This window comes from Callorhinchus milii, unplaced genomic scaffold (assembly GCF_018977255.1).
Source record: "Callorhinchus milii isolate IMCB2004 unplaced genomic scaffold, IMCB_Cmil_1.0 Scaffold16, whole genome shotgun sequence".
NCBI classification, from domain to species: domain Eukaryota; kingdom Metazoa; phylum Chordata; class Chondrichthyes; order Chimaeriformes; family Callorhinchidae; genus Callorhinchus; species Callorhinchus milii.
In genome coordinates, this window is record NW_024704757.1 from 4,315,380 (window position 1) to 4,342,161 (window position 26,782).

Consider the following 26,782-nt stretch of genomic DNA (forward strand, 5'->3'; position numbering starts at 1 on the left):
ACAAACAGTCGTGGATTGAGTGAACATATTATTTTTATTTATTGTGAAGGGAATATTACTCCCGGAAAAGTGATCTGCTAATCAACTAACAACCAGGTTCCTACTTACTGCTAGATAAACAGAGGCGCGTAGAGTAAGGAAACTTGTCTAAGGTTTCGCCCTGCCCAGAATCAAACCCAGGTCCTCACGCTTGCAAGACAAGTGCTCTAACCATTACTTTCCAGTCTCGTCCATAATGTGCCCCGTTGCCCCTTCTCTTGACTGTCAATTGCCCTCCTAATGTTTCAAAAGCTCAGGGTCTCCAAAGAGCAGACAATGCTCACCAGCATCAAGATACCAGTGGTGAAGATCCTGTGGTTAACGGAGATAATGCTCATTGAAGGTGCTCGATCTGGCAGTGGCATCACCATATGCATCTAAACAGTAGGGGGCAGCACTCAGGTTATTGCTAATACTCAGGAGCTGCTGCAATGGCACCTTCCAGAGTGACGCTTACTCACTTTATTGAAAACTATTACGACACACTGTCAACAGATTCCAAGTGCTGACAGAGCATGTTATAGCATGCTTAATCTATTTTCTTCTGGAGAATCCATGTTGGAGACTGAGACACTCCTGCATTTCTCCTTCAGGACGAGGTTAAAGACTTTGTTGAAGTACCATGGCCATTCAAGTCTGTGCCACCCTCGTCATATCTCTTAACGTTCAGAGTTCTCAGCATATCAACCCAGTGCCTTTTTGAATGATTTGATTGTATTGTATTGATCCAGCCTCAATAACTACTTGCGGTAATGGATTCCACACCCTAATACTATAACACAGAGTGAAGAAATTACTTTTTAAAACTCTATGTGTTAAATTTACAGCTTCAGTTTTTAAAAGACAAGTTACCTTTTCCTTCAGAAACACAAACCAGAACACAATCTGAAAAGAAAGAGGAAAATTCTTTGCAAATGCATAAACAGGATTTACATTGCTGATGCCGTGAACTGCTAGCTCTGTAACTAAGGACTTCCCTATCCCTTTGTGGTATATTAGCACCTCCAAAATATTTACTACTGCCAGCCATCACACTGGGTCACTATGTCTATCTGACAACATGGCTGTTTATGAGAGACCAGCTGAACCAGCACTTCTTCTCCAGCGAGACGAAGAGCTTCAGAAACTGAGGAGTACTTCAACTCTTCAAGAGAACTCGTTCTACTTATCTGTGATGAACAGCATTGTGCATTCCTCTGTCAGGAATAGCACAGGTTAAAGACAATCCACATCTTCCTCTACTTGATAAGTGCATAAACCCAACCTCAGAAAAATTATATCTTATATCAGCAATATTTTGCTCAACTGGAAACTGGCGTATCACAGCAATTATGCATTAATAACATTTCAAAGCAGTTCTGACTTAGACACAAATAATGGGAACCGGAGTGCAACTACAGTATATTAAAACAACCACATATAGCCTTCAATAAGGGCTAGATTTTTATCCTGTTGTTGGTGGTAAAGTACTCATAGATGTGAAGATAACTCTCATGCTCAGTGTATAATTGCACTGAATAAATGAATGAATCAATCAATCTCTTACTGTGCCTCGTTTGGACTTTTCACAATCTCATGTTTACAAGAAGTTTTATCTTTTATGACTGGCTGCTCAACGGGAATCTACAAAAAAAAGTTCTGTATGAACTTTAAACAAACACAGAAAGTAAGTTAGATGGATTAAAAATATAGCCACATAAATAAATACCTGTACGTTTACACATCTCAACCACGTGGCCAAAGGTGCAACCAAATCTAACACTCGCATGACTGCATTAGCAAAAGGTCAAAAACATGCCAATTATGGTGAGCAAATGCTGCCTAGTAAAAGACAATAATGCTTTACTTCTACATGAAAATCTCATTTGAAGAGCTAAAATCTTAGCTAAAATCCAAGGTCTGGAAACGTACAACAGCTGGGTCAGAAAAACAGACACAATTTAACTGGGGGGAGGTGCTCCCGAAAGTCATTTGCCCAGCAACTGTTCACACACAAGTCCTTAAAAATTTGTATAGAGGGATGAAAGTCTATGCCTGTAGCTTCTCAGCGTGGCTGAAAGTGGAAAGCAAGAATCTGGACACAATATGATACACAGACATTGGCCACCATAAGTTTGGACGGTGCTTGATGACTGAGGAATAGTGCAAAAGGGTATGAAAGGAAAGTAGCGTGGGCTAATAGTCTAGTCACGATAATTATAAATAATCCTCGCATTTCACATAGAGACTTATCACATCGTTGAGATGTTGAGACGTCTCAAAGCGCTTCACAGAATATATTGTTAAGCGAATTGAATGTATTTTGTGGGTGGAACATCCACAAAGCTGTGGTTGGTCTGAAACAGTTACCACATAGTAACAACCCCACATAAGTCAAAAGGAAACAGTAAGGATACTGGTTGGTGAAAAGGACACCAGCTATGGGTCCTCCAACAACATCATTACATTTGTATAGCGCCTTTCACATCACGTGCATTGATTCAATGAAATCCTTACATAAAAGCTGCAACTTAGAAACCCCGCAATGCTGCAGTTCCCCCATCTCCCAGAAGTGTTGCCTTAACAAGTAGGAACAGCCTCTGTCTGTAATCACAGCAAAGCTAGAGAGTCAGAGAAAAATAGAAGCAAAAAGGGAACTTCTGGAACAAGACAAATAAGGGTGGGTGGAGAGGAGGGAATGTAACACTGTAGAAATAGTACGTCAGCCAAACAAGCCATGGAGCATCTGCATTTCATCTCAGCACGTTGTCTCCCGTGCGCCTCTGTTAGACTGTAGTCATCACGCTGACCAGCTGCACGCCTATCAACAATTTAATTCACAATTCAATACGCTTTAGTGGTGAGTTTACATACAATCTTTTAAAGCTTCTAAGTTACAGCAGATAAGAATCCATTAGAATATACAGCACGGAAACAGGCCATTCGGCACAACTGGTCTATGCCGCTGTTTATGCTCCATATGAGCCTCCTTCTGCCCTTCCTCAACTAAGCCTTCAAGCATAACCTTCTATTCCAGTCGTGGATTGAGAGACCAAATCATTATTTATGTATTTTATATTAGACACAAAGTGTCTGGACTCACTAATTGTGAAAACAAAAATTCACAACTTTTTTTTAAAGAAATGTGGCATTGCTTCCAAATACAATCTTTTCCAAATACCGGCAGGGTGAAACCTTGGGCAAGTTTCCTTACTCTCGGCGCCTGATAATAAGCCCTCAAGAAAAAAACCCCAATAACAATTTGGTCATTCAATCCACAAGTGTTTGTGGGATGCTGCTATGTGCGCAATTGGCTGCTGCATTTCGCCCACAAAATATACAGTCAATTCACTTTACAGTATATTCTGTGAAGCGCTTTGAGACGTCTCGAAGACATGAAAAGCGCTATCTCAAATGCAAGGATTAATATTATTACTGTAGTGAGGTGACTACTGAAAGATAAAAGCTAGCATCACCGTGAATCCTTTTGAACTCGGATATAAATTACTTTTATAGTCTCCGCAAAACTCAGCCACGTGACTTTTCCTGACAATGTATTACAACACTCCAAGTACACATCCTGTCAGGTCCAGCTGCTTCCTTACTCATAAACAGTAGAGAACAACAGTCAATATTCTTCCCTCCACCCAGTAAACATTGGTTAGCTTAAAACAAAGAAACAAGTTTAATGGGGGAGGGTGGGGAAGAAGAGAAGGTAAGTTACCACATCCTTTCACCTTTGGGGTCTAGGTTTTAATTCAACCTAAGTGGGGGGAGAGGGGGGAAAGAAGGGAGGCAGGAATACGAACAATAATGAAACAGGTGTACTCATTCTAGGGTTGAGTTTAGAGAAGGTATTCTGCTTCTGGTCCATGCCAATATATATGCTTAAGTATTCACGTGTTCATTACTTTACTATTTAAAAAATCATTTTAGACTTCCATTATACAGGCCTTTGTGGATCTTGTTGACTCCCAATATTAAACGCTGGGGAGACTGTCAGTGCAAGCTGTTGGATGGTTCTTTATCGTAATTCCACAGTCCAGAAACAGAATGACAGAAGGATATGTGATTTGCAAACACAACTGCTTTCACAGTGACACCGAGACAAGATAATGCTTAAAAACAGATGTGGGGCGAAACCTTGGGCAAGTTTCCTTACTCCACACAGAGCCTAATAATATTCCCTCTAAAAAAACAAAACAATAATAAATTGGTTATTTTCAAACTACGACCGTTTGTGGGACATTGCTGTGCGCAATTGGCTGCCGCGTTCGCCCACAAATATACAGTCAATTCACTTTACAGTGTGTTCTGTGAAGCGCTTTGGGACGTCCTCCCGACGTGAAAAGCGCTATATCAAATGCAAGAATTATTATTATTATTAAACAAAACTGCAGCAGAAAAGAGGCATTAGTGTCCTCTGTAAAATGACACTGTGCAACTCTCGCATTTAAAATCTTATTCCAGCATCATTTCCATTCTGCTATAGATTATTAATGGTTATACATTTTAACCACTCAAGATAATAATGGCTATACATTTTAACCACTTTTTAAACCACCCAGATAATAATACTTGCATTTGACATCGCACCTTATCACGTCGTTCAGCTGTCTCAAAGCGCTTCACTGTAAAGTGAATTGACCCGTGTATTCTGTGGGCGAAACACGGCAGCCAATTTCGCACAGCAGCGTCCCACAAACGGTCAGGGATTGAGTGACCAAATTATTAGTAGGTATTATAATTTGTTGAAGGGATTATTACCGCCAGAAAAGCGATCCGCTAATCGTCTAACAACCGGGTTCCTAGTTACTGCTTGGTAAACAGGCGTGTGGAGTTAGGAAACTTGCCCAGCGTTTCATCCTACCTAGGAATCAAACCCAGGTCCTCTCTCTTGCAAGGCAAGATGTAAATTAGTAACAGCAATCACTAATTCAGCTATTGCTTACATTTCTGAGTGGTGACATTTCTTAACCACTAATCATACACTCGCCTACAAAAGACACAACAGTCAATATACTTCATAGTCAAATCCTGTGAAGTGCTTTGAGAAGTCTCGATGATGTAATAACCCTAACCCTATATCAAATGCAAAGCAACCAAAAGAGAATAATTATTATTTATAATGTAATATTAGTAGAAGATTGTGGAAGAACATGTCAGCAATTTGTGTTAGAAATACAAACGGTTTATGAGCCCAATCCGGGTAGATTTATTGAAACATTTATGCTGCACTCCAAATAGTGTTAAAATGGACTTAACTATCATTGGAGGCAATCATCATGCAGAAACGCAATCCCAATTCTACAGCCAAGGCACATTGTGTCTATTCATCTCTTGTAAATAGATTTCTTTCACTGTAATAAAATGTTACAGATTTGTGCACTGCTCATTTCGTCCACTTGGGGAGAGGTAGTTTCGCCCACAAAATACATAGTCAATTCACTTTACAGTATATCCTGTGAAGAGCTATGAGACATATCGAAGATGTGATAAGGCACTATATATCAAATGCAAGGATTGTTACTATTATTATTGTAGGTATCACTGCTATGCTTCTGTGAACTGCAAACAAACTCCAATAGATTTTCACTCACTGTGCACAATTTTTTTCCACTAAACCTATTAACTCATTAAAAAAAAACAAAGCATCTCAAAGTATACATCCGAGCTACTGACCCATATAAAAGTCCTTGCATTTGATGTACTGCTCGTCACATCAAGAGGACCTCTCAAAACACTTCACCAATTTATGATAATGACAAAAAGCTAATTAAAGGGAGGTTATAAAAATGTCCTTATACTGGAACGTGAAATTCTTTACCACAAACTGTTGCTGAGGAGTCCAAAATTCATTTAAAAGGAAATTAGACAAATGCTCAAAAAAGAATCTTAAAGAGCATTTGGAGCAAGCAAGAGAATAATAATAAGCCTTGCATTTGATACAACACCTTATCACGTCGTTGAGACGTTTCAAGCGCCTCACAGAATATACTGTAAAGTGGATTGTCCGTGTATTTTGTGGGCGAAACGCTGCAGCCATTTGCACAGGAGATAAAATTTTATGTTTCTCTGACACAACCTAGAGATACTGTAATTTTAGGAAGGGAGTAAGGGGATTTAACAAAACATTTGCAGATGATCCAGTGGAATGAATAATCACGGTACATAAGTAGCTCCTCTATACTTAGGAGTTTAAAAATAATTCCCAAATCTAAACTTTCAACATTAGACTCTGGCTCTGCACTGCATTAATAGAATGCCACACACAACGTGTAATGTATATGGCCGCATACTCTGCTCTCTGGTAGCAGTTTACAGTGAAACCTGGCTAAGCCAATAGTGTGACAATGTACGTTATGTAAAATCGGTTGTCTTTATCTGACGTTGTACTAGAGCTCCATGTGTGGCTAAGTAAATAATCCCATAACAGTTCATCATATTTGCCACGTAAATGATCTGCTGCCTCTCTGAAGCAGTGTTGACTGTTGCACTAACAATCCATGACTGTTTGTGGGACGCTGCTGTGCTCAATTGGCTGCCGTGTTTTGCCCACAAAATATACAGTCAATTCACTTTACAGTATATTCTGTGAAGTCCTTTTAGACGTCTCGACGACATGATAAGGCGCTATATCAAATGAGAGGATTGTTATTATAACTTTTTCAAAATATCATACAAAGAAAACACACACACACACATTACACTGATTCTGAGCTGGAATTCCTCATTCTTCAATGCTTACAAAAAAAAAGGCCTGCTCGCAATTCCCATAGGCCACACCATATCGTTTGCTCCATCAACTGCGATTTACTCATTCACTATTGCTAACCCACCAATGCTCCCCAGAGGGAAGACAGCTGAGAGGTTCAAACAGATGTGAGCACTCGGTATGCTCTCAAAACATGCACAGCGAGTGTACAGAAGCCCAAGGCAAGGTAATGGAAGGGGCTGGAGAAACAGGGAGAGAGAGCGAGTGAGTGGGTGTGGGGTGCAAAAGTAGTATCCTGAGTCAATTTTGGCCTTTGCTAAAACGAAACAAATCATACGTTTTAGCCCTTGGTTGACCAAGATTACTTGATTGCCCACATGTAAAGATATTGCAACAATACTAAAAAAAGCCCAATAGTTTGATAATTAAAGAGGGGCCCACGTAGGGGAGGGAAACATAAATATGTTTGAACGGATATCACATTTCATTCAAAACTATGCTTACGGCATTCTAGCCATGCAGGGTATACTTGGCAGTAAAATAAAGTCAGACAAAAATAAGTTTTTTGCGTTATAAAAATATCATCATTGTCCAGCTAACTGATATCCATCCTGATTCCAGAGGCTGCAGTCACTTTGTGCCTAACTTCTCGAGCTCCGTCTCTCTTCCTACGCCTCTCCCCCACCCCCGTCTTCAAATCCCATCTCAAAAACTATCTCTTCAACTGTGTCTATAGTCACCATCCCCTACCCCTGCTCAGCATTCAACCTCGCCACTGTGAAGATAATAAAATAATCGTTGCATTTCATAAAGCGCCTTATCACGTCATTGAGACGTCTCAATGCGCTTCATAGAATATACTGTAAAGTGAATTGACTGTAGGTTTTGTGTGCAAAATATAGATACGTTATCCTACGTGAAATGCTGTACTGTATATACTTTACAAGTACGTTGTACAATCTCATATAATTTCATGTAATTCCCCCACTGCTAGATTTAATTAATCCTTCCAATGTGCTCCAATTACTGTAAGGAAAACATTCTTAAAATGACCATTCAAACAAGCACCAACGCTTACTTCTATTGGAACAGATGGCATGTTTCCCCCTCCCCCAGATTTAGCACAATTATGATTAGGTAAATTCACACACAAATGTTTGAAACTGCTCATCTAACATTACTGAAATAAATCTCTTGCAGTTCTGCATCGCAGGTCTCCAGAACCCTTAATAATAATAATAATAATAATCCTTGCATTTGATATAGCGCTTTTCACGTCGGGAGGACGTCCCAAAGCGCTTCACAGAATAGACTGTAAAGTGAATTGACTGTATATTTGTGGGCAAACGCGGCAGCCAATTGCGCACAGCAATGTCCCACAAACAGTCGTAGATTGAAAATGACCAATTTATTATTGTTTTTTTTGTTTTGGAGGGATTATTATTAGGCTCTGTGTGGAGTTAGGAAACTTGCCCAAGGTTTCGCCCTCTGCCTGGAATTGAACACAGGTCTCTCACTTGCAAAGCGAGCGCTCTAACCACTGACTACAGGACTTGTTAATGCACAACTACCTGAGGTGCCACACCTTACAACACAACCTGACTGCAGGTTAGTGCTGCAAGGTAAATGAGGCACTACCACCTCTGGATGTCCCATGCTTCTCCAAAATGCTCTAGTTTTCTTGGTGCCTCTAGAGGCAACAGCACTAATGATTAAATAAATGCATCTCACAAACACTGAGGTTATGGTGCACATTGCACCATAACCTCAGCAGTCAAACAGACATCCTTGCAGAGCTCATCGTGAGGATGCATTGGATTTGGACATGCCACAGCTCTGAATACCTCAGCTCTTAAATAGGTTAAAGAGTGACATCTCTGTCCTTTAATCAGGTAGCTATGGTATCAAATACCATGTGACTTTTTGGGTTTGACGGATACTTGGGCTTGCAACATAAGCAAATAAAAACCTAAGCAGAAGAATGACTTTGAATTGTCATGTGAATTTATATAGAACGTAAAACTATTGTAAAACCACAAACACGCCCTTTAAAAGCTTTGAAGGCAAACTCAGAATTTTTGTTGCCAAAAGCTTTTCTAAAAAGGCTGGTTTTATTGAAAATATCGCAGCCTGCATTTCCATATTAAAATCTAGGCTGAAGGCACGATTCTTGATGTCAAAACCAGTAGATTTTTTTGGCTTTGTTATTGAAAGAATGCATGGTTTCAGTTTACATCTAAAAGTGACCAGATCCTGTGGAAACAAATCTTTCTAGAACCCAAAGACTTTCTCCAAATTCAAGCCGCACTTGTTAGTTTTAAAACAGTCATGAGACAATGTACAAAGGTGGTGTGAACAACTCATGGTAGTGTTGCATTTTATACAAATGTGTAATATTTTATTTCCACCACATTCAGCATCAGAAAATGCCTTTTAAAAAAAACTTCAGATGTTAAGTGAAGTCACACAAGCTCCATGTGTGGCTCAGCAAACTCATATAAGTAACAAGAGAGCAATGGAAAACGTACAGCACGTTAGATGCAAAGGCACTCAAGTGGCACCTTGCTCTCACAGTCACTTCACAAGGGCTTCCCCACAGGAAAAGAGAGGAATTAATAATAACAATCCTTACATTTGATATTGTGTCTTATCAAGCCATTGGGAGCTCTCAAAGCACTCCACAGTGTAAAGTAGATTGACTGTGTATTTTGTGGACGAAACACGACAGCAGTATCCCACAGTCGTGGATTGAGCGACCAAATTTTTTTTGAGGGATTATTACCCCCGGAAAGTGATCTGCCAATCGACTAACAACCGGGTTCCTACTTACTGCTTGGTAAAACAGAGGAGTAATGGGTAAGGAAACTTGCTCATTAGCAAGGAAACTTCGCCCCACCTGGGAATCAAACCACTTGCAAGGTGAGTGCTCTAGCCTTTATGCTACAGAACTCCACAAACCAGACTGTGAGAGGCACACTGGTGAGCAATTAGCAAAAAAATTACCTCTGCTACTACTCTTGTTGATTTCAACCATCACTCGTTTCACCTCGGGGACAGAATAGTAATAATAATCCTTGCAGTTGATACAGCCCTTATCGTGCCGTTAAAACGTCTCAAAGTGCTTCACAGGATATGTGGGCAAAACGTGGCAGTCAACTGCATTCAACCATAGTTTCACTAACTAAACACCACACCTGAAATTTACATTTTGCTACAAACAGAGCATGCGTCAGGCAGTAATATATTCAATTACAAGTCTGATGTTGCAGATCTCGATATTCTAATGGACAGGAAATGCAAAGGAATTCAAATGTTGTGTATACACAGCAACCGCTGTGAACCATTTATGTACTAGCAAGTGACTCAAGCTCACAAATTTATTTCAAAAGTATACCTAACACGATTACGCTGACAAAATCTCTACAGAACTATTTTCCTTCAAGGAAACATGATATTTTAATGCTTACGGCCCTCAGGGCTGATGTATGCATTTACAACTTTTCACCTGATCTTATTTAACATATTAGTTTCTCCCAGCGTCCTGGCCAACAAGTCCCCAATCAAATCTCTGGCTGTTCGTGGAATATTGCTATGTGTAAAATCGGTTGCCGCGTTAGCCCACAAAACACACAAAGCCCTTTGAAATGTACTCCCAACGTTAAAGGTGTTATACAAAATGTAAGGATTATGATCATCATTACCAGTGAAATAAAAGAATAGGTAATGTGCAAAGTGACATTCAACTGTCGATATAAGCACTCACAGGTGCCAAGAATAATCTTTAAGCAGTAGGCAAAATAATGAAACTCAATGGTTTAAATATTTTCTAATAATTTAAATGGAACAAGTAGCATGTAAATGGGATGGTTTCCTCAAGTCTTCAACTGGCTGTCAATTTATAATCCATTGCATACTCCACTCCAGGTTTTAATAGCCTCATCATTTGCCAGAAATAGCCAAAACACTGCAAAGCAACAGAGGTGTGAGGAGCAGCGACGCAGGTAGAAGAGCTGCAGTACAAGACCTGCCACAGAGTAAGGAAGTTTGAGGGCAGTTAAACAGCAATGTTAACCCTCCAAACAACAGAATGCCACAGCGACTAACGGCAGAATTCTGAAGAGTTGACTGCGATAAGTATGAACGGCAAATGTTGTAAACGAAAAAATATTGACAGGAAGTGTAATGTGGCTTTCTCCTCATCCCATTCCCCACAATCCACACAGAGGTCTTGATAAAGTCTGTCTGAACATGCAGACATGACCTTGGTTTAACTTTTCATCCAAAGCATTGGATCTCAAGCCAATGCAGCACTCCCTCCCGATACCACACTGAATGTCAGCCTGACTATCCGCTCAAAACCCAAAGTACGGTTTGAACCACAACCTTCCGACTCAGAAACAGGAGTACTACCAACCAAACTAAGCTATATTTAATTGTATTGTGCATTCACCCTGTCTTTTCCAGCAACCCCGACTTTGGTAGAGGCACCATAAGGTGTTCGTACAATGCTGTTCTCTGCAGAGGCATCTAGCCTCTCCAATGGAGATGATTTTGTCAACACTCCCTGGAGGTGCAAACCTTTTCTCCCAGTCCACTGGTCGTCTGGAAACTCTGCCTTGCTTTATATTGCCGTTTCTGATCCTTGGATACCGAGTGGGAAAAATACACCAGCCAGGTATTTTTCCGCTGTGAAGCTGTTCTACGATATAAATACAGCATCAAACGTCTATTCTGAGCAAAACGCAAAATACTGCAGATGCTGGAAATCTGAAACAAAAACTGAAGTCGCTGGGAACACTCAGCAGGTCAGGCAGTATCTATGGAGAAAGGAAAGTGAGTCAACGTTTCGGGGTCCACGACCCTTCGTCAGAACGCAAGTTCTATGGTCACTTCAGGTTTAGGAAAGTGAAAGTCAACAGTTAATGGTGGGAAACAATATAATTAATATATGGATGTAGGGGGAGAAGCAAACCCAACCCAACACTTTCTAGTGGAGTCCTATAGCTCAGTGCTTAGAGCACTCGCTTTGTAAGCAAGAGACCCGGGTTCAATTCCAGGCAGGACGAAACCTTGGGCAAGTTTACTTACCCCACACAGAGCCTAATAATAATCCCTCCAAAACAAAAGCAATAATAAATTGGTCATTTTCAATCCACGACTGTTTGTGGGACGCTGCTGTGTGCAATTGGCTGCCGAGTTCGCCCACAAATATACAGTCAATTCACTTTACAGTATATTCTGTGAAGCGCTTTGAGACGTCCAGAAGACGTGAAAAGCGCTATATCAAATGCAAGGATTATTATTATTATTATTCTACTTGTTAAAAGTGTTCCAAAGCTTTGAGCCTGCCTGAACAATGTTCCTTGCAATCCATACGTAATTGGGTTCCTCACACACCTCGTTTGTAACAATATTCTTGGCTATTGTTTCACACTGCATTACCACACTCATGTGGATTGTAATTTAATAGCACGACGGTTTGGAAAAAATGCTCTTCTAGCCCAGTTTACAACATAAACAGTGCTTCACAGAGCACAACAGTGAAGGCAAATAAACCTTAAAATCACACCGAATCAAAGAAACAGGTTTTCACAGAATTATACAGCACAGAAGGAGGCCATTCGGCCCATCGGGTCTGTACCGGCTCCTTGAAAAGAGCTATCCAAATCAACCCCACTTCCCCACTCTCTTCCCATATGCCTGCAAAGCATTTTGGTTGCTTTGATTATCATTACCAAATACAAATCTGCTTAAAGATTGAAACTTTAATAAGATACTAATTCCTAAAATTAGGCAATGAGAGTTCATTATGCCACCAAGAAACTACAAGTTTCATTCTGCACTCACTTCATTAAGTCATCTAAAACCTTTTTCATTAAGACTACATCTCTACAACCTGCTCTCGCCAAAGGCGATCCATTCTTTTACATTTAGTAATGCACCGCTAACAAATTCTACTGCATCATTCAACTGTGATGCACATTCACAATATTCCTTTAATGCAGTTTGTGGAATTTTGCACAGGGCATTTGCGTGGGACATTTTTACAGACAGAAACCTCTTTTGAGTCGGTGTAATTTTTTTCAAAATAAAGTTTCAATTGCAAAATCTTCAGATAGCAGCTGTTTTATAGCCTAGCTCTATTCCTTTTGTGCTACCTTTGTCACAGCTAACAGGATAATATAAATGAGATGGCAACATTTCCCTAGATATGGGGTTTTAAATTGCATTTCTGCTGCTTAAAGCACTGGAGGCTGCAAGGCAAACGCCCCGAGTCACTATCCTGCATGAAGGGCGCTATATAAATGCAAGTTGTTGTTGTTTGATGACTGACTGCATCCACAGCTGCTAATGCCCATCATTCACACAATGCCTCAATCTCTCCTCCATACCTTGGATAATATTATCATCACTCACTTATATATCAACATTAAAGGGGTACAAAAAGGCCATGCATTTTACCTCCCCGACCCCCACCTAACAATCTTGTGGTATTGAGCCCCAGGAGATTATCCTTTATAACAATTAGCATGTGCATTGGCTGGTCACACAATTGACTTTGGTCCCATGCACACTTTGCACTGCTGCTGGGAGAGATGATCAATGTAATATTTAAGAATGAAAGAGCAGTTCCACACAGCAGTGTTAATGTGTGCAGCTATTGTAAACGTCTTGACTTATGTGCACAATGCTGGAGACTTTCCCTGGAATGCTGCCACTGTGTCATTACTTCAAAAGTAGTAACTTCAAAAAGAAAGTACTTAATTCCATGTATCCTGTAATCTGCGAGCTCTCACAGTGGAAGTTTTAAGAATGCAACTTGAACCAGGGGGAACCCAGCTCTAAACTGGCCATCACAGAGACATCTACATTATTTTATGAATGTATCTGAAAAGCCCAAGGAGGAAGAGATTACTGTGATTTTATGTGCGCCTGGCCCGAAATGTATTGTCTGCACGTGAATACAAAATCTTATTTGAAAGATAGTTGAGCCGGCACAGACTAGTTGGGCAAAAGGGTCTGTTTCATTCTTTGTTGGTTGTACTATCAAAATGCATACTATAATCCTCAAAGAAAGCCCATGATTCCTCACCACACAAATATGCCTTTGGAGAACCACAACAACTTCCATTTATATAGCGCCCTTCACACGGGGTAGCGTCACCAAGCGCCTTACAGTGGCGGAGTCTGACAACGGAGTCTGAAAAGCACTAAAAAGGCATAAAAGACTCCGCTCTTGCTCAAAGGCAGAATTCAAAGATGGCATCCTGCTAATCCTTGGGACAGGTGTCCCCATTTCTTGTCCACAACAGAACTCTGTCTCCAAAGGATTTATAATCCGGGCGTGGGGCAATTAAACAAAGACCAAATGTAGAAGAGAAAGAATGCAAGCTGTCAAAATTAAAAATAGACTGAGTCAATCATAAAATGTAAGTTTGTACAAGACTGTGAGGTAAAGAAGAGTCAAGTCAATGCACCAATAGGCTACAGGACTCCACGTTGGATAAATTGGGAGAACTTCAAGGAGCTGTTTACATTGCTCCAGAATCACCCAGAGATGAACCCCCAGGCAAGTTTTTAACAAAGCATTTTCAAGTCAACACTCAAAATATAGGGAATGTACAATAGCATAGTTCTGTGTCGTAATTTTACACCAGTGTTCTTCTGTTCTTATTGTAAGCAAGATTAAATCTCTTAACATGTCCCAACAAAAACATTTGCAAAGTACTTCACCAATGGCACCACCCCCCAACCACACAATTTGAATTTTAGGCATGAAACCAGAACTCGATTGTAAAGTTACAGTTTTTCAGCGCCTTAGGACGTCCTCCCGATGTGAAAGATGCTTTATAAATTTTTGTCTATTTTTAATTTTGTTGTTGTTATGAAAATCTGGTTTAAAAATGAGAGAGTAGCTTATTTTTACGCTGGTCTTTTATCCTGCAATGTACGAAATGGAAATATGCAAAAATATATTATAATAACTTTTATTTGATATAATGCCTTATTATGTCTTTGAATCGTTTCAAAGTGCTTCACAGAATATACTGTAAAGTGAATTGACTGTATATTTTGTGGGAGAAACACAGCAGCCAATTCCGCACAGCAGTTTCCCACAAACATTTGTGGATTGAGTGACCAAATTGCTGATATTTGTTCAGAAATAAATATCTGATATGGGCATCTGCTGTTCACCGTTATTTTGCTTTCAATCAAAATGTGACACAGTTAAGACTGACCCATTGGGATTTTCTTTTACTGCCATAAAATAACAGAATAACAATAATTTTGCATTTGATAAAGCGCATTATCATTTTGCGGGATAAATGATGATAAAAAGGCTCTTTAACCTGTTTAATAATAATCTTTGCATTTCACATGTTACCTATAATGTCACACTGTTTGTTGGGTTTTGACCTGAAGAACACTGATGTACATACACTTATTTGGAATAAGTAAAATATATTCAAAAATACGATAATCTAGTGGAATATTTGATGGCTTTGCAAAGCTATAAAAATGTATACAAAAACATGAAAAAGGTTGTCATCTGATACGATCACACAAGACTCGGTGATCAAAACAAAGTTTTGGTAAAGGAAAGATTTTCAGTAGTCACATCAAAAGATGAATTAACTTTTTACTTTCCGGGAAATTACTGTCATATATAGGAAATACGAAAACGCAGCAAAATAAAAGCGTATACATCAACACAAAGTGAAAGACAGCTGGTTACACTCTCAATAGTACTGCCCTCTCTACAAGCATGGTTCATCTCTATAATATAAACATGTTATAGCTCCTGGGCATCAGTAATTTCCTATATTAAAATATCACTGCAATTGTTCCGATTGCTCCCGTGGAGTCAAGCAGCTTAGTGATTAGAGCACTTGCTGTGCAAGCGAGAGGACCTGGGTTCCATTCCCAGGTAGGTCGAAACGTTGGGCAAGTTTCCTTACTCCACTTGCCTCTGCTTACCCAGCAGTAAGTAGGAACCTGGTTGTTAGTCGATTGGCGGATCGCTTTTATGGGAGTAATAATCCCTTCCATTTTTAAAAAAAATTAATAATAATAAATTGGTCAATCAATTCATGACTGTTTGTGGGACACTGCTGTGTGCAATTGACTGCTGCCGTGTTTCACCCACAAAATATACAGTCAATTCACTACAGTATATTCTGTGAAGCTCTTTTGAGACGTCTCGAAGACCTGATAAGGCGCTATATCAAATGCAAGGATTATTATTATTATTGCAAAGAGAAATGGGTAAACAAAATCATCTTGTCTGTAATGAACTGTCACATACACTCCCCATGTGCTGTTTTCAATGGGTAAATAAAAATATTGCATTGTCTTTATGCAATAGAATCATCCCAGGAGAAAAGTGAATGCACAAACAAAATGCCAATGCATCACTTATGCAATTGCCGACCTTATTACCGAGGTAAGAGCTGGACTGTGACAACACAGCACAGAATGACAGGATATAGTGTTTGCGATCACCCCAACACCATTTCAATGAGTACAGTGACATAATACCCAAATTGTCCTGAACTGTTAAGGCATCACATGAACCAGAGATCAATCCCAAGCTGAGTTTTGTTTGGTTGGAGGGGTGGGGTGGCAGGTTGGAGAAGCGGTTTCTTTCCTCCTCTCGAGAAGCTGACGTGTGCTGGAGTAAGGTTTCAAAGATACCAGGTACCTGACCCAAAATACCTAGTAACTGGAGTGAACCTAGACCACGAGTGCTGGCAGGCAATTCAACCATGGTGCAGCTAAGCCAAGCCTGAAGCTGTCCTCATCTGACATACAAATGCTCAATGCACATTTAGAAAGGGCCACTGGATAGCGGTAAGAAGTTTGAAACGTAGGCTGAATTTTTTCCCTTTTCTAACCAGGGGGCTCTCGAGTTCGCTTGTAGCACCTCAACTGCACCCACAGCCAAGATCAGCTGACTCAACAAAGCCATAGAAAATCAAAGGAGCAAGTCACAGAACATTCTCTGATTTCTTCAAATATTTCTCGGCCTCTCCGTGCTGATGCATGTAATGATTTTGACAATTTGCTGCAAGTTTAGAGTACGGTGAAACTCGCAAAAAAAGGTCTTATCTTTATAAATCGTACACATCCCATCCAGTTTCCAATCAAAACCACTTAAAGATTTTCTTGCATTTTATAAGCAAATCATCTCCCAATTCATCTCTGCTCTGTTATCATCCATTACTCCTGAACTTAATGACCGATTAAATTGTGGGAAAAGATGTCCCGACCCATCGACTTGTGCGCAATTACCAGCCAGCTGCATCGAATTGCGGGAAACAAAGTCTTGATCCGTAGTCGCACGAGCAGAAGAACTTCAGTATCATTCCAATGCTTGCCAGTAAGTGCCCATGCTGCGCCGGGTCAACACGCACTGAATCACGGGAAACAATAGTCTTGACCCACCATCACATGTGGATTTACCGGCTGCATTGAATTACTGTAGTTTATTAATTAAACCAGATTTTACATGATTTGTACAAATTTGCCTTGGGACGTCCTCCAAGGCGCTTTACAAATGTAATTCTGTTGTTGTTGTTTGTAACTCGGACTTCGCTCAAGTCATATTAAATGTAATGGTACTTGCAGATATGTCTTAAACGAGTAGTAATCCATCATTGATTTCCAGAAAATAGATTATCGGGACAGATTAGACATGAATTTAAAATTTGCTGTGCATTTTTATCAAAGTTTTTTTTATCAACGATTGGAATCGCCGGTCTCCCATCCACTACCATCCATAAAATCCAAATCATTCAAAACTCTGCTGCCCGCATTCTCACCCGCACAAAACTCCGCTCCCCGATCACCCCAGTCCTTGCCAGACTGCACTGGCTGCCTGTCCCAGAGAGGATCGATTTCAAGATCCTGCACTCCTCTGCACCCCCCGACCTCTCTGACCTCCTCTCTTCTCAAAACAGTACCGGTTGCCTTCGTTCCTCGGGGTCTGGCCTCCTCCTCGTCCCCCAAGTCCTCCGCTCCACCCTGGGCGGCCGTGCCTTCAGCCACTATGCTCCGAGGCTCTGGAACTCCCTTCGCCTCACCCCCTCTCTTCCTATATTCAGGTCTCTGCTGAAGACCTTCCTTTTCGACCGCGCCTTTGGTCACCTTCCTCTCTCTCCCCCCCCCGGCTCGGTCCTGGGATCCGTTACTGTAAAGCGCTCTGAGACGCTGTCCGGCATGGAGGGCGTGATATAAATCCAAGTTGTTGTTGTTGTTGTTGTTAGAAGTCAGGCATGGGAAAGGGAGCGAGACAAGTGGTTGTAGAAAGCATTCCCAATCAAGAAGAAAAAACTGGACAAATAACTTACAGCCAAATTGAATGGTTTACACTTGTACAAACAGGTTTGTGTTAAATTGGATTTTTTTGTTTTGTTTTTTTCAAAAAAGCCCTAAAGGAAATGCAATGTCACTGAGCACTTGGGCTCTGAGGTGCTGCAAAGCAGAGGGAACCTCATTCAAACCCATTCTACTGAATTCCAGATCTTACCCGAACAAGGACAGAGAAAAGTACACCTTCCAGTCTTCACCAGGCTCTTCCTGCACATCTCCTGGCAGGTAACTAAAATGGCATCGGCTGTGCGGAAGGCATGGGGCTCAAGGTGACTAGAAAAAGGATAAAATGGAGGGGAAGAAAGGGCGCTGGCCCTGAATGGATGAACATATCATACACCCTGTCAAAAAGATAGGCCACAATTGCACTAAAATATTTTGGAAATCACTATATTCAGCACAATATTTAGGTGATAAGTTCAATAACCACAGCAAGCACACAGACACACACACACACACACACACGTGTTTATAGTATGCCAACTCCCTAAATGCCAACTATGCCAAGAAAACAAATAAAATGTCTGACAAGAGGAAGTGAGATTTTAAGTCTGGTTAAAATCTAATGCAGCCTAATTTACTGAAGTCACAAGTCAATGCGACGTGCACACGTGTGCTATGACCACACATTCCAGACCAACTATCAAAAGAAACTAATGATTTGAATCGAAGAAAAAAAAACTATCCAACCTGGTTAAAATTTGGAAAATTTCACTCCCACAGTCCCAGTGCCTGATCAGCAGAGAATATTGAAATTTGATTAAAATACACCGTAAAGCAATAATACAGGTATCAATAAAAATGGGCAAATTAGAAAAGCAGGTAGTGTTCGCAGAGACATGATAGGCCAAATAGCCTCCTTCCATGTTGACGACTTGTGTGGCAGTCAGACCCCAAAGGAAAAAGTGCTTAACAATCCTTGTTTTAAAAAAATGAAAGCACAGCAATCCTTCAAATTATTGTAAGGGGTTCCTGGAGGGGCAGGCCATGCCTCAATACCTTTCTGCCCTCACACCAGCAAAGAGGGAACGAAAACATCAGAATCCCACAATAAACTGATTTATTCTCAAAGTTCTTCTTCCACATTACCTGAAAAAAAAACACTCGACTGCACGTCATTACAACACACACACACACACACACACAGGTAGGTCATCATAACGAAGAACTGCATTACTCTCGCAGAACACCGAACAAAAGCCACAGTATTTGCTGGACTTCCAGTTGAAATGCTGCAGTTTGTGAGAAGAAATGATGGTTCCATCGCCAAATCAGGGCGAAGAATAGTTTTTTTTCCCAACGCAAAAAAAAACACCGTCCCTTCGGTCGGCTTTTTGCGACCCGTTTAACAAAGAGTGATGCATTTTAAGTCGATTTACACGGGGTATGGCCCTACTTCAAGAACGGAATAATAATCTTTGCGCCTGACACACGGCGCCTCGTCACGCCGCTGAGACACCTCCCAGGGCTTTTCGCACGATATACCGCCAAGCGGATTTACCGCGCGGGGGCGGCGTCGGCGAAACGCGACGAAACCAAATGCGCCGCGCACCGACCGCGGGTGTCCCGTGCAACAAAAAGTCTCGCCCTCGGCGTGACGCGTCCCCTCCACCCACCCCCACCCCCACCCAAAAAAAAAAAGTTCAGTGTTTTTTTCCCCCAAAAAAAAGAAGTGGCAATTCATCATTTCCATAAAAGCGCTTCGATGCCAATGTTTCCCCACAACCCACACCCAGTGACTCCCCCCTCCTCCTCCCCCCCACCCCCCCCGGCTGTGACATGCGTGTGTCTGCTCCCTCCCCCTCCGCTGTGTGTGTGTGTGTGTGTGTGTTTACATTGGGTGGCCCCGAGGCCTAGGCGCCAGGTGGAAAGCACCGCCCTCGATTCCGCCCGCGGCGGGCCGGCGGTGCGTGTCCCCCGGGCCGAGGCTGCTACTCCCAGCTCGGTGTAGGCCTCGGTTCGGATTCGTTTCCCTCTCTCAGGGTCCCGTCCCCCCCCCCACCACCACCACCCAATTCCCCTCTCAGCGGTCTGCGGGAAGGCGCTACTCACTGTCTGGGCAGCAGCAGCGGCGCCGCCCCTCTCCGCTGGAAGGCGCCGTCCACGAAGACGCCGTTCTTGCCGAGACACCTCAGGTAGAAGTGCGGCTCCTGGAAGCTGATCTGCAGGTGGCGGCGGGAGATGAAGCTCGAGTGGCCCATGTTCACGTCCACCGGGCCCTGGCTGGAGTCGCGCCCGATGGTCACCGAGTCCTGCCGCATCAGGTACTCGAAATCCCGGCCCTCGAGCTTGGCCAGCGGGGTGTCGGGCGCGGCCTGCGGATCCAGGCCCAGCTCCCAGCGCACCATCGCCCCGCCGCCGCCGCCGCCGCCGTGCGAGGCCCCGCGGCTCGGGCTGCAAGGAGCCGACTTGAGCGCCAAAAGCGCCCGAGCGCCCGTGTCGTCGCCTTCGCTGTCGGAGGGGAAACGTGCGGCTGCTGCCTGCATGTCGGGGGGCTGCTGGGGGGGGGCCTGAGGCGAGAGACAGGGCCGGGGCTGTGCGTGTGTGTGTGTGTGTGTCTGTGGGGTGGGGGGGTCCGGGCGGGAGGATAAGCTGCAGCGCCAACCAACCGAGTGGCTCTGTCTGTCTCTGTGAGTGTCTGCGGGAAAGTCACCACAACCCCCGGAGAGAGAGAGAGAGAGAGAGGGGGGAGGGCCGAAAACCCGGAGTGGATCCGCCACTCTCTCTCACACTCACTCACTCACTCACTCACACACACACACTCTCTCTCACACTCACTCACACTCTCTCTCACACTCACTCACACTCTGTCTCTCTCACACTCACTCACACTCTCACACTCACTCACTCTCTCTCTCTCTCACACTCACTCACACTCTCCTCACACTCACTCACACTCTCTCTCACACTCACTCACACTCTCTCTCACACTCACTCACACTCTGTCTGTCTCTCACACTCACTCACACTCTCTCACACTCACTCACACTCTCTCTCACACTCACTCACACTCTCTAGTCTCTCTCACACTCACTCACACTCTCACACTCACTCACACTCTCTCTATCACACTCACTCATACTCTCTCTCTCACACTCACTCACACTCTCTCTCACACTCACTCACACTCTCTCACACTCACTCACACTCATTCATTCATTCATTCACTCTCACTCACTCACTCACTCACTCACAGGGTGACTGAAATGTGCAGTGACATCAATTTGAAAACTCTTCTAAGAGAAACATGTCTCAAATAATGATAATAATAATCCTTGCATTTGATGTAGCGCATTATCACGTATTTGAGACGTCCCAAAAGCGCTTCACAGAATATACTGTAAAGTGAATTGACTGTACATTTTGTGGGCGAAGCCCGGCAGCCAATTGCACACAGCAGTATCCCACAAACTTAGATTGAGTGACCTCATTTTTTGTTGGGGGAGTCCTGTACTGTAATGGTTACCGTGCTCCCCTCGCAAGTGAGATTCGATTGCCAGGCAGGACGAAACCTTAGGCAACTTTCCTTACTCCACACGCCTCTGTTTACCTCGCAATAAGTAGGAACCCGGTTGTTAGTGGATTGGAGGATCACTTTCAGTTAAAAGAATTTTGAATTTAGGTGGTGAGATTCACTTTTTCCTATTTTAAAAATGATTTTATTTCTTTGATCTCATTCCCTGCTAATCGCTTTTCCTTTGAAGAATCTCATCCCTTGCCTGTAAATCGTAACAAAAATAGGTGTCGATGCCTTAGATTTTAAAACTTGTTTTGGCTCCACATATTGTTCTGTCACATCAATCGGTTTCCTTTAGAGGTAAGTAACACAGCAAAGAAAAAATTGGATTTTGTATTAATTTATAACACATGGCTCCCTGAATTGGTCAGTAAATTTCACTAACATTAGTTCACTGAGGTTCATGATGGAAAGTATATAAAAAATCATAAGCAGAATAAAGACAATGTGATTATTGATGGATTGGAATAAATACTGGAGGCAGATTTGAGTGAAACTATTAATTTGGCTGCAATTTGGATATCAGCTGGATTTTTGAGTCGTTGTGACTCAATTTTATGGCGCCAGTGTCACACTTCTATTCAGTATCCTAACTACAGGAATAATAATAATAATAATAATCTCAGCAAAAACTGAAGTCGCTGGGAACACTCAGCAGGTCAGGCAGCATCTGTGGGGAAAGGAAAGTGAGTCAATGTTTTGGGTCCACGACCCTTTGTCAGAACTCAATACTAATCCTTGCATTTGATACAGAGCCTCATCACGTCGTCGAGACGTCTCAAAGCGCTTCACAGAATATACTTTCAATTGACTATATTTTGTGGTCGAAACGTGACAGTAAATTGCACACAGCAAAGTGTCCCACAAACAGTCACGGTTGAGTGACCCTATTATTATTATTATTTTATTTTTCTGATTTCTATGAGCCTACAGCTTGGACTATCAAATCCTCCCCCATTTCCCTCTTGCCTCACCTGAAGGCAATCAATGAGCTAAGGTTCTCTACCTTTTAAGATCAGTGCTGATTTTTACAGATAAAATTGTGTAAAAGTTGTGCAGATCACACGCAATGTTTTTCTGCACTCTCCCTTTACCATAGAAGGAAAGTAAATTTGGGGTTAATCAGCGATAATCCAGCCAAGCCTGTCACGTGACAGACACTTTAAATGACAGGAGTAGCTGGAAATTCCCAACAATTAGTTGCTGAGTGAGATAGATCTCTTCAACATGTCTTGTTTTTTCCCTGAGAGTTTATGGACGATCAGAACATCACTGTCCAATCAAACCTGGCTTCTCCTGTTCACTTTCCTTTTCCTTCTTGGTTGGTAAGTGTCCGAAATTGTCCTGTTGTGTGTGTGTGTGTGTGTGTGTGTGCGCCATTGTTGTTTAATCAATCCATCCAAATATTTATTTAAGTATAGATCGTGGACTGAGAATCGTCTGGCTGGTGGGTTAATGAATAGTGAGTTTGCAAAAACTTCCCAAATAATTTTTGTTATCTTAAGAGCGTTTGCGAGATATTTTTAAGGCCTAAGTTAGAAAAGTGTCCGTGACTCACTCCCTGTTCCACTCTCCGCATAACTAGCTGGTGGGTTGGAAAGTTAGTTGTGTTGTGCAATTCAGAGATCCCAGGACTTCCAGCAGAGATCAGGAATGCCATATTTTTACATATAAAATTGTGAAGAAAGTCACCACCAGCCCCAAGGAATTCCACAGCATTAATTTCAGTATTCTCAGTAATGGTTACTGTTCTCGTCTCGCAAGTGAGAGGAACTGGGCTTGATTCCCAGGCAGATTAAAACCTTAGGCAAGTGTCCTTACTCCACACGCCTCTGTTTACCGAGCAGTAAGTAAGAACCCAGTTGTTAGTTGATTGGCAGATCGCTTTCCAGGAAGATTAATCCCTTAAAAAAATGGGGTCCCTCAATCCACGACTGTTTGTGAGACACTGCTTTGCACAATTGGATGCAGCATTTCTCCCTCAAAATATACAGACAATTCACCTTACAGTATATTCTGTGAAGCGCTTTGAGACGTCTGAACGACGTGATAAGGGGCTATATCAAATGCAAGGATTATTGTTATGATCACTTCAGCTGTGGCGTTACTGACTTCCCACTGAAACACAATGAGTCTTGAATACTCAATAAAGATGAAATGAACAAGAATAAACCTACGACTTTGATTGAGTTATATTACAGTCCTTTCTTTTGCAGGATCTAATAACTTCCCTGAACCAATAGTGTTGGGACTGCTTTGTTTGCTTGTCTCCAGAGGACTGAGAGCATTGTGTTTGCTCAGTCCTGTTTATTTGTTTCCCTTTCCTTCTCCCACCCCAACCCGCAAGTAAACTGTAAAGTGAATTGATTGCATAATTTGTGGGCAAAAATGTTCCTCATCGTCCGCAACCAAGGCAAAACAGGGAAGTCACTGAAAATAGCAAATAAGTTGCCATGATCGGAGAATCAGTGTACCACATGATATGTCTACAGTGAGTCAAAGTCCTTTTCCAGTGTCTTGGCCTCCACCACCTTTCTTGGCAACCTTTGATTACCCTCTGAGTAAAGAAAAACTTCCTGATGTTTGTCCTGAAATTGCCCTTTACTAATCTAAACCTATGTTCTTTTGTTCTGCTGTCATGATACATCCTGAAATATTGATGTAGGTTTACTGATTAAATTCCAACTTTGCAGGTACAGCATCTTGCCCTACAGATTCTTCAAACGCCTTGGAATCCCAGGGCCCACGCCACTGCCATTCATTGGAACATTCTTAGGATACAGAAAGGTAGGACGCTCCAGTCCTTGGAATATTCTGTCAGGAATAGTTCTTCGTGTTTGAGTTATACTTTTAGAATGTCCTTTCCCCTGTCTCTACTCAGCCGGCTCCACGTCACCCCACCATCAGCGGTCAGGCCTTCAGCCTCTCTGCCCCCACCCCATCCCACAGTCCCTTTGCATTGCTCCCTACCTTGCCTCCTTCGAGACACGTCGCAGACCCTCTTCTTCGACCATGCATTTGATCACCCTCCGAACCCTGCCTTCCACCCCTCATGATCCCAACCCCCTGCAATTCCTGACATAGCAGCACCTTGGGACGTCCTCCAACATGAAAGGTGCTATACAAATGTAATTTGTTGTTATTCTTGTTAGAACATCAGGAGAACATCTCACAGGATCTTCACAGGATTTACTATTAAGTGCATTGACTTTATACAAGAGGAAACAATAGCAATTCCCCCAATGTTTCATGGCCTTTGTATGAATGGTTTGTACAGAGCCTTGTTTGATACTGATAGGAAAGCTGTGTTTGAAAACTCACAAGGTGAAGAATTGGGGAAGATCCTGTACTTACTTGTTGGTAATAAACGGTTGCCACACTGTTCTTGTTTATTTTATTCCCTTACGTGATATAACAGTGATAATAATAATCCTTGCGTTTGATTTAGCACCTGATCATGTCGTTGCGACGTCTCAAAGTGCGTCACTGAATATACTGTAAAGTGAATTGACTGTATTCCAAAGTATATATTTGAATTTTGCAGTTGTCTAGTTCCGCAGTATTGAAATGTAGTGTCCAACCACGATTGATAACATGACTCAGATGCTTACTAGAAAGTTGTCTAAGGTCAGCAATTAACTATCAGCAAACAAGGAATTGCACAAAGATATAGAAATTTGATCAGTTTCAGTCAATATTCATCAGCATGGATGATAAAACATGTAGAATCAAATAAGTGTAGATATATTAGTGAATACGCTGCAGCATAGATCCTAGATATGATATTTGTCTACATTTGCTTTTTTTTCTTTGCAGTATAATAGGTTTCTGTGAGACAACTATTCTTTCAAGTACATGCGCACCATATAAATGGAGTCTTGTAGTTTACTGGTTAGAGGTCAAACAAAGTAGTACCTTTCATGTAGAGACATGATTTATTTCTCATCGGAAAGGTCTTGCAGGGGGGAGTGTCATGGGAATATTTTTGTTCCAGCAATCTCCTATCGTTGATGAACTATCTTTAAAAAAATGCTTTAATTAAGCCGAAAATATGATGTACTAGCTGTGCCCGTTGCAGGTACGCTTGCAACCAAAGGATGCAAAGGTCTTAGTTCATCAATGATAGGAGATTCCCCCCCAAAAAATATGCCCATGACACTCCTCCTTGCAAGACCTTTCCGATGAGTTACAAATCATGTCTCTACGTCAATTGGTTAATGTGTTATTGGCAGACAAACAAATATGTGGTGTGTGAACTGTGCGGGGATCTCTCTCTCTCTTAGCTCTTATTTTTTCAGGGCGATCTCCTACCGCTATATAAAGTATAACAATCTAATATATAATAAAATAAACTATAATAATGTAATATAAAGTAAACAAGCTCATTGCACATCTACGGCAGTTTTGCTTAAGGTGTACACACAGTGTTTATGGGATGTTAAATGGTTTATGATTTGGTGTCACTGAAATCTACGTTCCATATCGGATCCTTTGGTCGCAAACTCAGCTGCAACAGGTACAGCTAGTTATTGTATGAGTATGTCATATCATGCACACCATATAAATGTTTTTGCTAACGATTTGGTCTTTTGCTGGACAGGGTTTATTTGTATTCGATACAGAATGTTACAAGAAGTATGGAAAGATCTGGGGGTGAGTACTTTTCAAAAATAATGATGTAATGAAAAAATGAAAAAACATCAAGTGAGATAATTTGAAGATTATTAAATGTGTTTTTGTTTTCTTTGAATCAACTGTGCCAAGTACTAACTGCAATATCTAAATGTAGCTTCTCTTTAAATTTATTTCTCTGTCCACAGCCTTTTAAGCCCTCCACGGCATTGCTCCTTCCTACTTCACTGACCTGCTAACACCATATTGACTGTCCACTCCCTCTCTGCCCCACCCTTTGGAATTCCATCCCACAGTCTGTCCGCCTCACTCCCTCCCTTGCCTCCTCCAAGACACGTCTCAAGCCCCTCCTCTTCGACCTCGACTTTGGTCTCCCTTCTAGCCTTACCCACCTTTAGATAAAATTAGTCATTCACTTCATAGCTGTTTGTGGGACATTGGCATTTGCATTGGCTGCCGCATTTGCCTACAAAATACACCAGTAACTATACTTTACAGAAAATCCCGTGAAGCACTTTAATATATCC

The 26,782-nt window shown here is 41.9% G+C and overlaps 2 protein-coding genes across 3 annotated transcripts in view; one reads left to right on the plus strand and one right to left on the minus strand.

Annotated features, from left to right (window-relative positions):
* The window catches only part of foxk1 (forkhead box K1), a 42,721-nt gene extending 22,129 nt beyond the window's left edge, over nucleotides 1–20,592 (minus strand). The window contains exon 1 of the mRNA XM_007903478.2: nucleotides 20,159–20,592. Within this exon, the coding sequence (XP_007901669.2) occupies nucleotides 20,159–20,592 (434 nt within the window). The remainder of the gene's footprint in view (nucleotides 1–20,158) is intronic.
* Nucleotides 20,593–22,811: 2,219 nt separating this feature from the next.
* Nucleotides 22,812–26,782, plus strand: part of LOC103185125 (cytochrome P450 3A8-like) — a 36,396-nt gene continuing 32,425 nt past the window's right edge. Inside the window, exons 1-3 of one of the 2 annotated variants that reach the window (XM_042340926.1) lie at nucleotides 22,812–22,948; nucleotides 24,317–24,410; nucleotides 26,224–26,276. In XM_042340926.1, coding sequence (XP_042196860.1) covers nucleotides 22,851–22,948; nucleotides 24,317–24,410; nucleotides 26,224–26,276 — 245 coding nt within the window. In that variant the 5' untranslated portion in view covers nucleotides 22,812–22,850. 2 annotated transcript variants of the gene reach the window in all.